The sequence below is a fragment of the Hyalella azteca genome, unplaced genomic scaffold, assembly GCF_000764305.2.
Source record: "Hyalella azteca isolate HAZT.00-mixed unplaced genomic scaffold, Hazt_2.0.2 contig12479, whole genome shotgun sequence".
In the NCBI taxonomy this organism is placed as follows: domain Eukaryota; kingdom Metazoa; phylum Arthropoda; class Malacostraca; order Amphipoda; family Hyalellidae; genus Hyalella; species Hyalella azteca.
The window spans coordinates 219,366-234,068 of record NW_025942437.1 but is presented as its reverse complement, the minus strand read 5'-3'; the positions used below and the strand labels follow the sequence as shown (position 1 = coordinate 234,068).

Sequence of the window (14,703 nt, the reverse complement as noted above, 5' to 3'; positions counted from 1 at the left end):
AATCGAGATTTGCCCCTCCGTTGTCGTACTTGGCAGGAAAGGCAGGTCTGTCCTATGGTAATAAATCTTCTATGGGTCCGCGGTAAACATCCTCCCTCTCCCCCCCCCCCACACTTTGCAGTCCACTCAGCTTTCAAAGTGCTTGTCTGGTGCTGGTGTGACTTTTAAAAGGCCAAGAATGACAATACATATTTGCATGCATAGTCAATAATATGTAAATATTGTTAAGCTGGTCGTAAATAAATGGCATGCGTTACGATGATTACGGAGAAATAATCTTCGTGACCATACTGCTATTGATGATGACCGTGACCGTACCGCTACTGATTATGACCATTGCCGTACCGCTACTGATTATGACCATGACCGTACCGCTACTGATGATGACCATGACCGTACCGCTACTGATTATGACCATGACCGTACCGCTACTGATAATGACCATTACCGTACCGCTACTGATGATGACCATTACCGTACCGCTACTATGACCGTACCGCTACTGATAATGACCGTGACCGTACCGCTACTTATAATGACCGTGACCGTACCGCTAATGACTATGACCGTCACCGTACCGTTACTGACTATGACCGTGACTGTACCGCTATTGATGATGAGCGTGGCCGTACTGCTATTGATGATTGCTGTAGATTTTATGTTGTATTGTTGGAGTGGTAGTGGTATAAATCTCACAGCCTCACACTGTTGTCGGCTGTTAGGTGTAAAACAGAGATGATTGTTTACGATATGGGTGGGTAGGGAATGGGATGAGGGTGAGCTTTGAGAGGGGAAGAGACATCCTTCCCGCTCGAATTCCTGAGTAGTCTATGGTTAGGAAAATCCCGCCGACAAATTACCCGCGTAAGCAGTGCTTCTTGGTTAATCCTGCATAAATTCTTTTACCAAATCAATAAACAGGCTCATGTATGTCCGAATTTCTGGAGCTTTGGATCATGCTATGAAGGAATCCCTCGGTTCATGAAGGAATGAAGGAATCAGCCTATAGTCTAAAACGCTCCACCCTATAGTTGCGCAAGTTTGCGTGTATACACATCGTATACACGCAACAGAACAAAATTGATGCAAATGGAATTCCGGAAATTTTGGTAACTGCTGACGGAGCCTGGTCAAAACGATCGTATATGGTCACAGTTATTCCTCTCTCTCCGGGCTTGCAGCAATCGTCGGCTTTCAAAATGATTTGAAATTTCTCGCACTTAATATTGCGATTGGTGTTTTTGGAAGAGCTTCTGATGAAATAAATAAAAGCATAACAAAATAATCCGTTTGCAACTAGTAAAAATATTGTGAGATTAACGATGGTGTTGTTCATGAATTCATGAGTACATATTCAAATGACGTTGATATTTCAATGTTACAAATTATAAATTAGTTAACATTGCTATGTTACAATATCTAGAGTATTAATGAATGATACCCGTCAGTCAGTCCATCAACAAATTTATGTAAGAATACAAAGATGCGTGTAACTATACAGTGCATCCAATAACTATACATTGCAGCTAATAACTATACAGTTATGAATAGTTATAGTGGGTAGGTGAGGGGACGAGGGGACACACCACACTCAGACACTGCCATCAGCCTATACAGCAGTAAATCACTCCTCAACCCTCACCTATCCCACTCATCCGTTCCACCGTTGTCCTCAGTTACACAATACTGCTGTTGTCTCGAGTCTATACACGCAGTTCTGCTTTGGTAGCGTATCGCGGACTTCAGCGTATCGCTGTCTGCAGTGAAGATGAGAAATTTTGCGCTAACTCGGGAAATAGAGAGAATTTAAATACATAGCAATGAAAATGTTTGCCTCGACTTAACTAAAAAAATCCATGCACAATTAATGTGCAGCTCATACTCAGTGGTGGGCACAGTTCCGCTAATCCGCTAACCGCTAATTAGCGAAGCTAACTTTTTCCTTATCGGATTAGCTGTTCAGCTAACTTTGAAAACCTTTAGCGGACCAATTAGCTTCCGCTAAATTTAGTTCCGCCAACTGGAAGTCCGCTAAAAATGTTTAAAAACCTCTGATTTAATGCTAAGTATCGTAAGCCATGTGCCACGCCCACACCTATACTGCAGTCCCCTGGTGGACGCAATGCTGGCAGGCATCACGAAAAGGTTTGGGCCCCTCCTAGAAGACAAGGAGTGCCAGCTGGCAGCGGCCTTCCACCCTAAGTTTCGCCTGTTCTGGCTGGAAAAGCATAATCACAGCCATCTCAGCAGGGTATATGATTTATCGGTTTAGCGTTATCGAAGCTAACTTTTCAGTTAGCGGATTAGCGGTTATCGAAGCTAACTTTTAGGTTAGCTGTGCCCACCACTGCTCATACTTCACTATTCTCGCGCGCCTTCGGCCACGTCACCATACGCTGTCAGACGCTGCCGCTGAAATTTACACTGCTTTCGCCCAGTGTGCCGAGTTTAGAGTTGGAGCGTCCGTGAACAGGCCACTTAAATGTGTTAGTATAGAACAGAAAAAATAGTTCTTCTTAATGAAAAAATGGATAAGGTAATATCAATAAATTAAAAACATTTACACATCACAGAAAACGTCATTTATTCTACATCTACATATATAAATAATATATATATATATATACCGTATGCATAGATTACAAGAAATATGTGAGTACTCGTTTACAAACACGTGAGATATCCCAGTTAAAATTTAGGGCAGGGAATAGAGCAGGCCGTCGCCGGCTGCAGAGCCGACGAAGAGACGCGACAGAGCAGCGATAGAGCAGAAATGTCCGCTTTAGAGACGATATCGCCAGCCGCGTATCAGCGCTAATTAGCTTCTGCGTACCTGCCCAGGTGTGCTCTGTCCTGCCGTCACGCAGCCCTCACTGAGCACCGCCTGCTCAAACCTGCCCAACGCCTGCTCTAGGGCGGCTCTGGCAGAGTACGCTGCAGTTACGCGTCACCGTTTGTCAACAACGATTTAAAAAATTTTGTTCCTTCTCTCTCTGAGATCACCTAGACTACTCTCTTGCAATGACAGGTTGTATTGACATTGGTTACTGACATTCTCATCGTATTGACTTTAGCAACGTAATTTAGAATCTAGCAAATTCAATTATCGAGGAAATATACAAATCAAATTACTGACTGCTATGAACTATCTGCAAACGTCGAATGTAGCTCCGGGATTCGAACGCAGATCCTCCGCGTCGTATGTCCACGCCTGTACCAGCTAGGCCACGCGAACACCTTACCAGCCCAGGCTCTATGAACTACTTAACTGTAATACAGAACAAATGACTCGCCATCATCTAGCAAATCGAGGAATAGCTATATTTGTGGTTGAACTTGATAGATATTATTCATATTAGTGTAGTTAGGCAGAAGTTCTTCATTTATACAGGTTTGGTTGAAGACCAGAGCGTACTTTTTATTTACGATTTTCTTATTGTTCTTTTCTATTCGATAAGTGAACAGATCAATGTCACGAATGTAATTGAATAATTTTATCAGCCTAAACTATAGTTTTGGAGATTTCTTCAATGTGCAAACGTATTTTTGAGCCAGTCAATTTTTCAGTAAGAAACTAAATGATCGTAGTTGTTAATAATCATGAACAGCCTGAATGATCAGAATAGACTGGTGGACACTGTTCGCAGTGCACTGAATTTCTCCTGTCTGTAGCGAACGGTTCATCTATTAGTGAAAAATAAGCCGCTGTCTGCAGTGAAGATGATAAATTTTGCGCTAACTCGGGAAATAGGGAGAATTTAAATAGTAATGAAAGTGTTTACCTCGACGTAACTAAAAAAATCTATGCACAATTAATGTGCAGCTCATACTTCACTATTCTCGCGCACTTTCGGCCACGTCACTACGCTGCCAGACGCTCCCGCTGAAATTTACACTGCTCTCGCCCAGGGTGCCGAGTTTAGAGTTGGAGCGTCCGTGAACGGGCCTCTTAAGCACATGTCCGACCTGGGCTGTATCCTGTACAGTTACCAGCAGCGGTCTACAGGCGGTAGCGTCTTTCGATCGCAGCCTCATGCATGCCGTTATATTCACAACGACGTTAAGTGCCTTGCCACAGCAATCAGTAATAACTCAGCATCCGGATCATTGCTTTCGGGAACGTTAAACCAAACAAGATTAAGTCTTCTTTTCCTTCTATCTAGCAGTTCACGAATGCTCTCGTTGGCGAGATCAGAGATGACCTCTTTGCGGCCTTTACTTTCTGTGTTATCGCTATTTTCTGTTTTGTGCAGATGATCTTTCATTTCCACCAGCTCGTTTCGTAACGAGTGTAATTCGCTTCGCAACAAGCTCAATTCTTTTATTGCGATTCTCTTCCATTTCGGCTCTTTTTCTCAACTCCAGTTTGATGGTTTCCTCCATTTCGGCCTTAAAGACAGAAAACATAGAAGAGCACTTCTCTTCCACCATTTTTTCGCTTTTCACAGCGCTAAGTGCAGGTTGTTGGCAGTCCTGGCAATACCAGTGTACAGTCTTGTTTCTGTGAATAACCGAGCAGTCTGTCTTGCTCAACTTTGCATACTTGTTGTAGATGATATCCCCGCAAACGGTCACAGGCCACTGTAGCGTCATTGACGTTAATCGGAACCAGCTTGCAAAATTTACAAATTTCCCCTCGCTCATTTTGCGATTTGATTTTCGCATTCGGTTTTACAGGACTGGAGGCCTTTTCAATGAATCTTATTCCTCTCTGACCAGCCATCTTGAAATGCAAGAGCTAGATAAACACAAGTTAAAAACCGAAATCAAGTTGAGCAAAAATTGTACAAATTGTTTGATTGTTACAAATTGTTACAGACTTGAGAGCAAGCGGCTTTCAGAGAACGGCGATCTCAGCGGCTTAGGTGTTCATGGGAAGAGGTAGGCTAGGAAGAGGTAGGTATGAAAACAAAGGCTGTATTGTCCCGCGTGGGCGAGGAGTTATACGTTACCCTCGCAAGCAACCCTCACTGACTCAATAAGTCCGCGTTATTTAAAATGAAAATACTTTCACTATAGACTTGTTCATTCTATTCGCACTCTCTTTTGCTGAAATTCGGTTATTCTCTGACACGGATCATAAAAAAATTCGAAAAGAGTTCCGAAAACGGCACAGTAAAAAGTTAAAAATTTAGAAATTTGAGACCACTAGCACGAGCGCCCTCTCTCTACCACGGCTGAACGGAGATCCTATCTGTGAGATGGCGCTACGGATCATTTCTGTGAGCTGGCATTTCGTTCAGATATGATCTGAAACTATAATTTATAATTAGTATCTGCTAAAACTTACCCTTCTTTGTGAGCAACCATCTGTTCAACGCATAAATTTCTGGTAGGTTGGTCTAGTGTTGCTGAATTGTTTATAAACCTGTATTAATGGACTGATGAAACGTTCTCCATGGAAAGAGCTGCTGTGCAGGCACCATCCTGGTTATCATTCACACTCCGAGTTTATTGCTATGATATATATTATATAATATAAACTTGCTGAGGATTGGTTATTTGTTAAAGATGTCACGATGACGGATTCTGGAGACCGTTCATACAGGAGGACGGATGGCTTGAAAAGAAGATGGCCATTCTATGTCAGCCGTACTACCTCAACTCGGAAGGTACAATTATTAATTATTCCATGATACCCTGTCAAATGTTGAATTTATTATTGATAAGTCACAGTCTTGCAATACTATAGCCTAGCCAGGCTTCCGTCCCATGTGATATCCTCAGCCTCTGTCTCCCATTTGCCTTGTTAACTCTTTGTCTTTACCACTTTCTGCCCCTCATCACTCTCTGCCCCTCACCACTCTGCCCTCACCACTCTGTTCCTCACCACTCTTCATCTCACCACTCTGCCCCTCAACACTCGCCCCTGGCCACTCTGCGCCCATCACCACACCCCTCTCTCTCCCCAGTCTGCGGTCGCCGCACGCGTTACGCCAGCACAGGCGCGGTGCTCAACACCCAAGACTTCGAGAGACCGCGCAACCGCTGGCCGTGGGTGGCGAGTCTGCTACGAGACGACGCCCACGCCTGCACGGCCACTGTCATCACCCCCGTGTACCTGCTGACGGCCGCCCACTGTGTCACCAGGTGGGTTGACGGCCACTGTCATCACCCCCGTGTACCTGCTGACGGCCGCCCACTGTGTCACCAGGTGGGTTGACGGCCGCTGATTGTGTCACCAGGTTGGTTGACGGCTGCAAACTGTGTAACGTGTGCGTACGCTTGTACGTTGCAGGCATATGTACAGATGTAAGTACAGTTGTACACATTCATACGTTAGCACTCAGTGCAGGGTTTGCTTGGGTGATGGTCTATGGTTCGTAAAAAGGCTCATATTATAAATATTTGTAATATGTATTAGTGTAATCACGCGCTGTTGCTCATTCTACCGATGTTGAAAGAGATTTGATACCTCCCATTATTTAGATAAATTACGACTCCAGTAACTTCATGGGTGTGCTCTTAAGGGGACCGACTACCCTAAAATTTTCAATTTTGGCGTTTTCCGGTTTTTGAGCTCATCTTAAAGCTGGAATTCTGCTCTTTCCAATGGTACCACTGCCATCGCTGTACGCCAATATTTACGTTAATGACGTCTCTTTAAAGGGAAGCGGGTGGGAGAGTTCTTTAAGTAATTAGATATAAAGTAGTTAGCTGCTGAAATCTTTGAATGTAGTTTCTACTTGAGTTGTGTTGCAGTTACATGCTTGGTCTCATCTTAAAGCTGACATTCTGAGCTTTCCAACGATACTACTGCGATCCATGTACTGCAATATTGACGCAGATGGCCGGGCTTTAATGGGGGGTGGGGGTGGAGTTCCTTAACTAAATAGACCTAAGAAAATTACAGCGGCACGACTACATATCTTGGTGTATCTGGCATCTGAGCTCAGTTACCCTCCTAACATTGTACGTAGAGGTGCGCTACAAGTTGCTGCTAGCATCCTTGAGTGGATTAAGCTACAGAAGCCTGTAGTTTGGTATCCATTCTACATTGAGTGCCTATTTCGAGGCGCACGGGACTTTGTCGCGCCGTCCAGAAAAGTTTGAAAAGTTCAACTTATTGTCACGGAAAACCTATCTCCTCCTACAGTTTTTAAGCTACAGCAATGAGACATACACCATTCGATTTGTAAGGAAATTACCTAAAAACTTGATGATCATTTTTTTGAATTTCTGTCTGGTTCGTTTTTTATATGGGAGAGAAGGGGGGGAAGGGGGGATAAATGAGAAAAATGGGATAAAACGCGCATAAAAAAAAACTAAGGGGAAAATGAGAAAAGTGATCATCAAATTTTTAGGTGTGGTCCTTACAAACCGAATGATACGTGTCTCGATGTTGTAGGATGATATTTGTAGGAGATAGATTTTCTAAACTATCCCTTTTTAGCCGTTTTCTATGAATTTCACGTTTTCTATCAATTTTTTCGAAAAATTCATAGAAGCAAAATGTTATTTTTTTTACATTTTACGTATGAATGTGAAGTTTCATGATGATCGGATAATAACTGTAGAAGTTTTTCCGGAGGGTAGTCGGTCCCCTTAACTCTAACTCAATGATGCAGTAATTAATGCAACTCGATAAATAATAACTCAATGATATAATTATTTCAGGACCCCGGAAACCAGCACTGAAGCCATAGAGTCGACTCGTCTCAAGGTTGAGGTTGGAGCCGCTCACTCCAGGCTGGAGGTGAGTAACTCGTACACTCACAAGAATGTGTAAGTAATAATGTCCTAATAATAATGATCTTTTAGATATACGCACTCATGAATGGTCGTACGAAATTAGGAGTAACAAAAAAACTATATATTTTATATATCTTCATACCTAGGCCGAAAACAGTTTGAAATTAATTATAATTCCAACAAAAATAATAGTAACAACAATTTTTGCTAATAAAATAATGAATAAAATATAAATTACAATGAAATGAAAAATTAAGTTTAAGAGAAGTAATCCAATTATAAAAATTTTCAAAAATTGTACAAATGACGGAACAAATACAGACGAGAGTTAATTACCTGACCTATGCTGAATACCTCAAGGATTTCCTGGATAAGCTGGATTAGAAGAGGCGAGACGCGGTCATGGCACGGGAAATTAACTACACTTTGCCAGAAATTTGGACAAATGCTGCTTCAGTAAACTGAGTGTCATCTGGCACTGTTTAGTGGCTTGCACACCTGCTGTACAAAAGTTACATTGCTTGATGACATGAGATGACATTGCTTGATGACATGAGATGACATTGCTTGATGCCATGAGATTGACATTGCTCATTGATGACATGAGATGACATTGCTTGATGACATGAGATGAAATTGCTCATTGAAGACATGAGATGACATTGCTTGATGACATGAGATGACATTGCTTGATGACATGAGATGACATTGCTCATTGAAGACATGAGATGACATTGCTTGATGACATGAGATGACATTGCTTGATGACATGAGATGACATTGCTTGATGACATGAGATGACATTGCTTGATGACATGAGATGACATTGCTTGATGACATGAGATGATATTGCTTGATGACATGAGATGATATTGCTTGATGACATGAGATGATATTGCTAATTGATGACAAGACAAATGCTCGCCTTAACAAGCGATATTTCATCTAATCATTGATGCCTATTTGGTTATGGTAATCGGAGTATTTATTTATTAATTTATTTGTTTATGGTGCCGCTTGCAATTGTTCCACTTTCTGGCTTCCTTCATATAGGAAACTTATGCAGCGAAATTATATTTTATGATAACCGGCTGATTTGATTCACTAATTGATTTCAATTTGGTCAATCAGCAAGGTATACATTAAAGTCTAAAAAAATTTGAAAATTTGTTGTGTTGTATAATTTGTGCTCAGACAATATTGTATGCTCAGAGTTTTCACGTGTAGCAGGCACAGGTATGTTCCACCTTGTTATTACTTAACGATATTACGGGGATTGAATCTGTCTTGAATATAATATTATTAATGCTCGGTGAAAGTTACTCGCCTGTATCCCTTTTCCTTAACAATATTTTCTGCGTTTAATTCATCTTGAATATCATATTATTTATCTTAGGAGAAATAAATTCGCCTGCATCCCTTGTACATAACAATATTCTCTGCATTCAATCCATCTTAAATATCATATTATTATTCTTAGGGGAAATAAATTCGCCTGCATCCCTCGTACTTAACAATATTCTCTGCATTCAATCCATCTTAAATACCATATTATTAATCTTAGGTGAAAGAAATTCGCCTGCATCCCTCGTACCAGACCGGCCGCAGCCCCCGCAACGACATCGCGTTCGTGGAGCTCCAGACGCCTCTGGTGTACAGCGCGGAGCTCTATCCCGCCTGCGTGGCGGACGCCCAGCTCAACGCCCGCGTCCATGCCGTCGTAAGAACGGCTCGGATTAAGAATATTTCGATAGTTAATAATATGCAATATAATGATACTTAATAGATACTGCACCGTATCTTGGTTTTTCCCAAATTAATTGCAATTTAAAATCGGTTTTTACTGATATTATCAGATAATAAAAAGAATTTTGCATTGTCTTCAGATTTTTCACACTCGGACAGGTTTACTGATTCTTCCAGCATTAAAGTGACAAAATTGTCACGTTTGCATATCCTCGAGTTAAGCAAATTTGAAAATGTATTTTTCTCCGATGGTTTACATATTCAATTTTGATGTCTTTCGCCGGCTGGGGCTGTAGGCGGACGTGTGCTGCTGAGCTCCGTTTACAACATACTCTCGTGCAAACATCTGATACCCTCGTGTTTGAAAACTACGTCACAAATCTTCATAAGCTGGTTCTTTTGATTTAGATGATTACGCTTTGAGGATCCAGCGACGTTGAAGGTCCTGCTGTTTAATCTGACTGTGGCAACCGGTGCCTACTGTACCAATACGGATCTGCCATCTTGGTCAATTCGTCCATGTTGGCCTGATCGGCTTCCGAATTTAAAACGACGAATCGAATATTTACGATCAAATTCTTCTGGACATAGAGGTCTAATTAATGAACGCTGATGCTCGACTCGTGTGCAATAAGCGAAAATTCGACCATGTGACGCCGATATTGCGCGATCTTTACTGGCTGCGCATTCAGCAGCGTACGCAGTTCATGGTCGCTGTTCTGACGTCTGATGCCTTCACGGTCTGGCGCCTCCTTATCTCACGGAAGGTCTGCAGCGCGTGTCAGATCTGCCTCCCAGAAGACGATTGCGCTCGTCATCTACAGCGGACCTCTTCGTACCATCTACACGTCTATCTACCGTCGGCGAGAACCTGGAACAGTCTGCCGGCTTCCGTAACTTCGGCTCCTTCGTTGCAGGTCGTTTCGTCGACGTCTATAAAAGACGGAACTATTTCGCGGAGCCTACGAATCTAGTGCTTGGTCATTTTATTCGTTCCCATCCTTTCTTGTGTCAATTTTATTTTTGCTTTCTATTTATCTTATGTGTGACCTGCCCTCAAAGTTCGTTTGAACCACGCCACGCGCCACAATAAATGCTTCGTGGAATAATAATAATTTACTTAAATCGCAATTTTACTGCAAGTTGGGGGCACTGGTTCATTAGCTGGCAAACGCCATTTACATGCGCAATCATTTACAGACGAGCTACTTAACAAGTCAGGACGACATTTCTCGGCGACCCTATAGCCAACTAATAAATCAATGTGATTATGCATTATTATTCCTCGTGCCAGAATTATTCCTCGCGCCAGATTGCATACATCTACTTATTGAGCAAATAAATTTACACAACAATTCCAGTCCATTTCAAAGTCATTTACGATATTACCATTAGCTACCACTAACGTTAAGCATTACTAATGTGAATCCTGATAACCAATTTCGTCGCAGTCAGGGCATTATTCCTGATCAACACCTAACAATACTCGCGGTCTCTGACCAATGGTGTTACTTGCTATTGAAAGATATCGTGTAAATGTCTATGATTCCATGCAATTGCTTGCTCTGCGCTGGCTCGAGCGGCTGTTCGACGTACCGTGCATGTGTCTGCTTGTTGTGCCTTATTAGTTTCAGCTGTTGTTCACCTATCGTCTCCTGATTACTAGTCACTACGAAATTGAGCGCAGCTTTTTTCTTTCTGACTTGAGTATCAAATTGTTTACTCGTGATATTTAAGTATTATTTGGTCTGCAAAAGCTCAGCAACATCAGACTCTCTGCGCAAGCGATTATCTTCCGGCCTTAATCCCGATCGAAGTCCTTTTAACGTGACTGATAGTAGCGTGGTCAGCAACCAGCTCTTCTCTTCAGACCCGACATGTGGCTCTCTTGGTCGTGGCAGCGATCGAATGTTAATCAGATAGCGGAAGATAAAACGCCTTCAAGGATTTCAGCATTTCAAATCAGAAGGAAAATTATTTTAACGAATTTTTCATGCAAATCTCTGAGTCTGAAGAAGGGGAGATCCATCCGTAACCATGGCATGTGCTAGCTCTTATAATGCCTCCCACACTCACCATTCCAACAAAAAAAAAAGGAATTGATTTTATTAATTAAAAACAGGGAATGGTTTCATGTCAATGATCAGGGCCCCGACCTTAACGCCTCTGATGGTGGCCTACACCTGTCTCTTATACACATCTAGATGTGTATAAGAGACAGANCACCTCGCTATATCGTACTCACATGCACCTCGTTATATCGTACTTACGTGCACCTCGCTATATCGTACTTACATGCACCTCGCTATATCGTACTTACATGCACCTCGCTATATCGTACTCACATGCACCTCGTTATATCGTACTTACGTGCACCTCGCTATATCGTACTTACATGCACCTCGCTATATCGTACTTACATGCACCTCGCTATATCGTACTCACATGCACCTCGTTATATCGTACTTACGTGCACCTCGCTATATCGTACTTACATGCACCTCGCTATATCGTACTTACATGCACCTCGCTATATCGTACTCACATGCACCTCGTTATATCGTACTTACGTGCACCTCGCTATATCGTACTTACATGCACCTCGCTATATCGTACTTACATGCACCTCGCTATATCGTACTCACATGCACCTCGTTATATCGTACTTACGTGCACCTCGCTATATCGTACTTACATGCACCTCGCTATATCGTACTTACATGCACCTCGCTATATCGTACTCACATGCACCTCGTTATATCGTACTTACGTGCACCTCGCTATATCGTACTTACATGCACCTCGCTATATCGTACTTACATGCACCTCGCTATATCGTACTCACATGCACCTCGTTATATCGTACTTACGTGCACCTCGCTATATCGTACTTACATGCACCTCGCTATATCGTACTTACATGCACCTCGCTATATCGTACTCACATGCACCTCGCTATATCGTACTCACATGCACTTCGCTATACCGTACTCACATGCACCTCGCTATATCGTACTTACATGCACCTCGCTATGTAGTAATCATCAAATTTTCTTTCAAAGATTTTCGGCTATCAATAATCTTACCAAAATGCCATTGGAAGTCTTTAAATGACAAAAATTACGTAGGTTCTACCTTTTTTAATCTCTTATTCCTGAGAAATTAACTGCTCGTCTCGCAACACATAATTTTTGTAGTAAGCTTTACTGACAATTTCTCGACAGGTATTCAATCGCAGCTTCGAAAGGCCCAGTTTCGCGTACGAGGTCGTGGGGATGAGAGTGTCGCCCGAGTGTCGGGCGCAGGTCAGCGAGTGTCCTACACTGCAGCTCTCCAAGTCGCAGTTCTGCGCCGAGGGCAGAGGTCAATCATGGAGTGGTATTTAATTATGAATATTTCGCTCTGGGAGCTGACAAATATCAGTAACATAACAGAAAAAGAAGTTGACTTTATTTCAATAGGCAAGAACTACGGCTGGGCAGAGTTATCAGCTGAAAATGTCACAGAAAAACTGGATAAGAGGCTTATGAGGTGAAACGGGATGAGAAGAAGTCCGAGAGTGGGGTAAAGTCCACGAAGGGGGTGAAGTCCACGACGAGGGAGAAATCTTTGGCTGTGTTGAAGTCAAGGTTGGATAGTGAAGTGTGGGGTGGAAGGAGAAGTCAAGAGAGGGGTGAAGCCTTACGCGATGATTAAGGGGACCGGCTACCCTCCAGAAAAACTTCTAGAGTTAGCAGCCGATCAGCATGAAACTTCGTATACATACGTAAAATGTAAAAAAAATAACATTTTGCTCCATGAATTTTGCGAAAAAATTGATAGAAAACGTTAAATTCATAGAAAACGGCTAAAATTGGGTACTTTAGAAAATCTATCTCCTCCTACAAATATCATCCTACAACATCGAGACACGTATCATTCGATTCATAAAGACCATACCTATCGACTTGGTGATAATTTTTCTCATTTTCCCCATAGTTTTTTATGCGCGTTTTTCCTATTTTTCTCATTTTTCTCCCCTCCCCCTTCTCCCCCATATATAAGACAAACCATACACAAATTAAAAAAAAATGATCACCAAGTCGATAGGTATGGTCTTTACGAATCGAATGGTATATGTCTCATTGCTGTAGCTTGAAAACTGTAGGAGGAGATAGGTTTGCCGTGAGAGCAATAGGAGGTTTACACCACGCCCAAAAAACTGCCGCGTGGCACGTAAAGGGACGTAAAAGAGTCGTAACGTAGACTAGATACCATAATTAAGCCTCAAACCAAGTCAGCGAGGCATGGAGCGACTGACTGCATACCTCTCACCTCGCTGTCATGATGGACACTGACTGCTCTGGCTGCAGCAGGCTATATTTATAGCCCTGCTCTCGAATTACGCCCATAGGAATTACTGAAGGCCGCCCACCATCGCCCCCCATTCCACGGTGCGTCGTGTACGTCAAAATGCAGGTAGAAAGATAATTCTGATACCGTTCGACGCGTCAGAAAGTAAGCTTTAAGATAAGTGTAAGCACCGGATAATGCCATAATTGGCCGCTTTACGTCAGACGTTCCTTTTTAGTGTGTCCAGCCTTCGAATTAATCCCATAGACTTTACTGAAGGGCCCTCGAAACCGCCCCCCTTTAGGGAGCTATTACGAAATCATTTTCCGACGTAGAGAGATGATTCTGGTACCGTTCGATGCGTCAGAAAGTAAGCTTTAAGATGAGCACAAAAACCGGAAAACGCCAAATTGAAAATTTAGGGGTAGCCGGTCCCTAAGTCCACGATAGGGGTAAAACCCTCGAAGTCCAGGGTAGAGATGAAGTCCACAGCAGAGGTGAAGTCCAGGGCGGAGGTAAAGTCCACGGCAAGGGTGGTAAAGTCCAGGACGAGGTCGTGATCCGCAATAGCTGACTCGCTACTCAGACGCAGATACGTTCGGTTGCTCAATAGACCAGAAATAGATAGGTATAGGATTATCAGCTTAATAATTATTTTTAAAACTTACTTAATGTTTTAATTTCATGACCTGTTTCTGCAGGCGGTGGCTCAGTTCTGCTCGTGAGAGGCTCGTCAGGAGGGCCGTTCTTGCAGAACCTCGTCAACGAAAGCGTCACAGAAGCGTGGACGGTGTCGGGCGTGACGTCCTCGTCGTCCCGGACCGTGGACTGCTCCGTCCCTGTCTTCACAAACGTCCATTTGTTCTCTGACTGGCTCAAGGATTCTGTCCTCGAGTTTATGTCCAAGCTCACACTTCCGTGAGCAAAGATTTT

At 42.7% G+C, this 14,703-nt stretch overlaps 1 protein-coding gene across 1 annotated transcript; it reads left to right on the top strand.

The window, feature by feature from the left end:
* Positions 1-5,515: 5,515 nt before the first annotated feature.
* On the top strand, positions 5,516-14,703 carry LOC108678329 (serine protease 27-like). Its single transcript, XM_047883286.1, has 6 exons — positions 5,516-5,612; positions 5,913-6,090; positions 7,618-7,696; positions 9,257-9,412; positions 12,663-12,801; positions 14,472-14,703. The coding sequence occupies exons 1-6, from the start codon at positions 5,573-5,575 to the stop codon at positions 14,690-14,692; spliced, it is 813 nt and encodes a 270-aa protein (XP_047739242.1). The 5' UTR covers positions 5,516-5,572; the 3' UTR covers positions 14,693-14,703.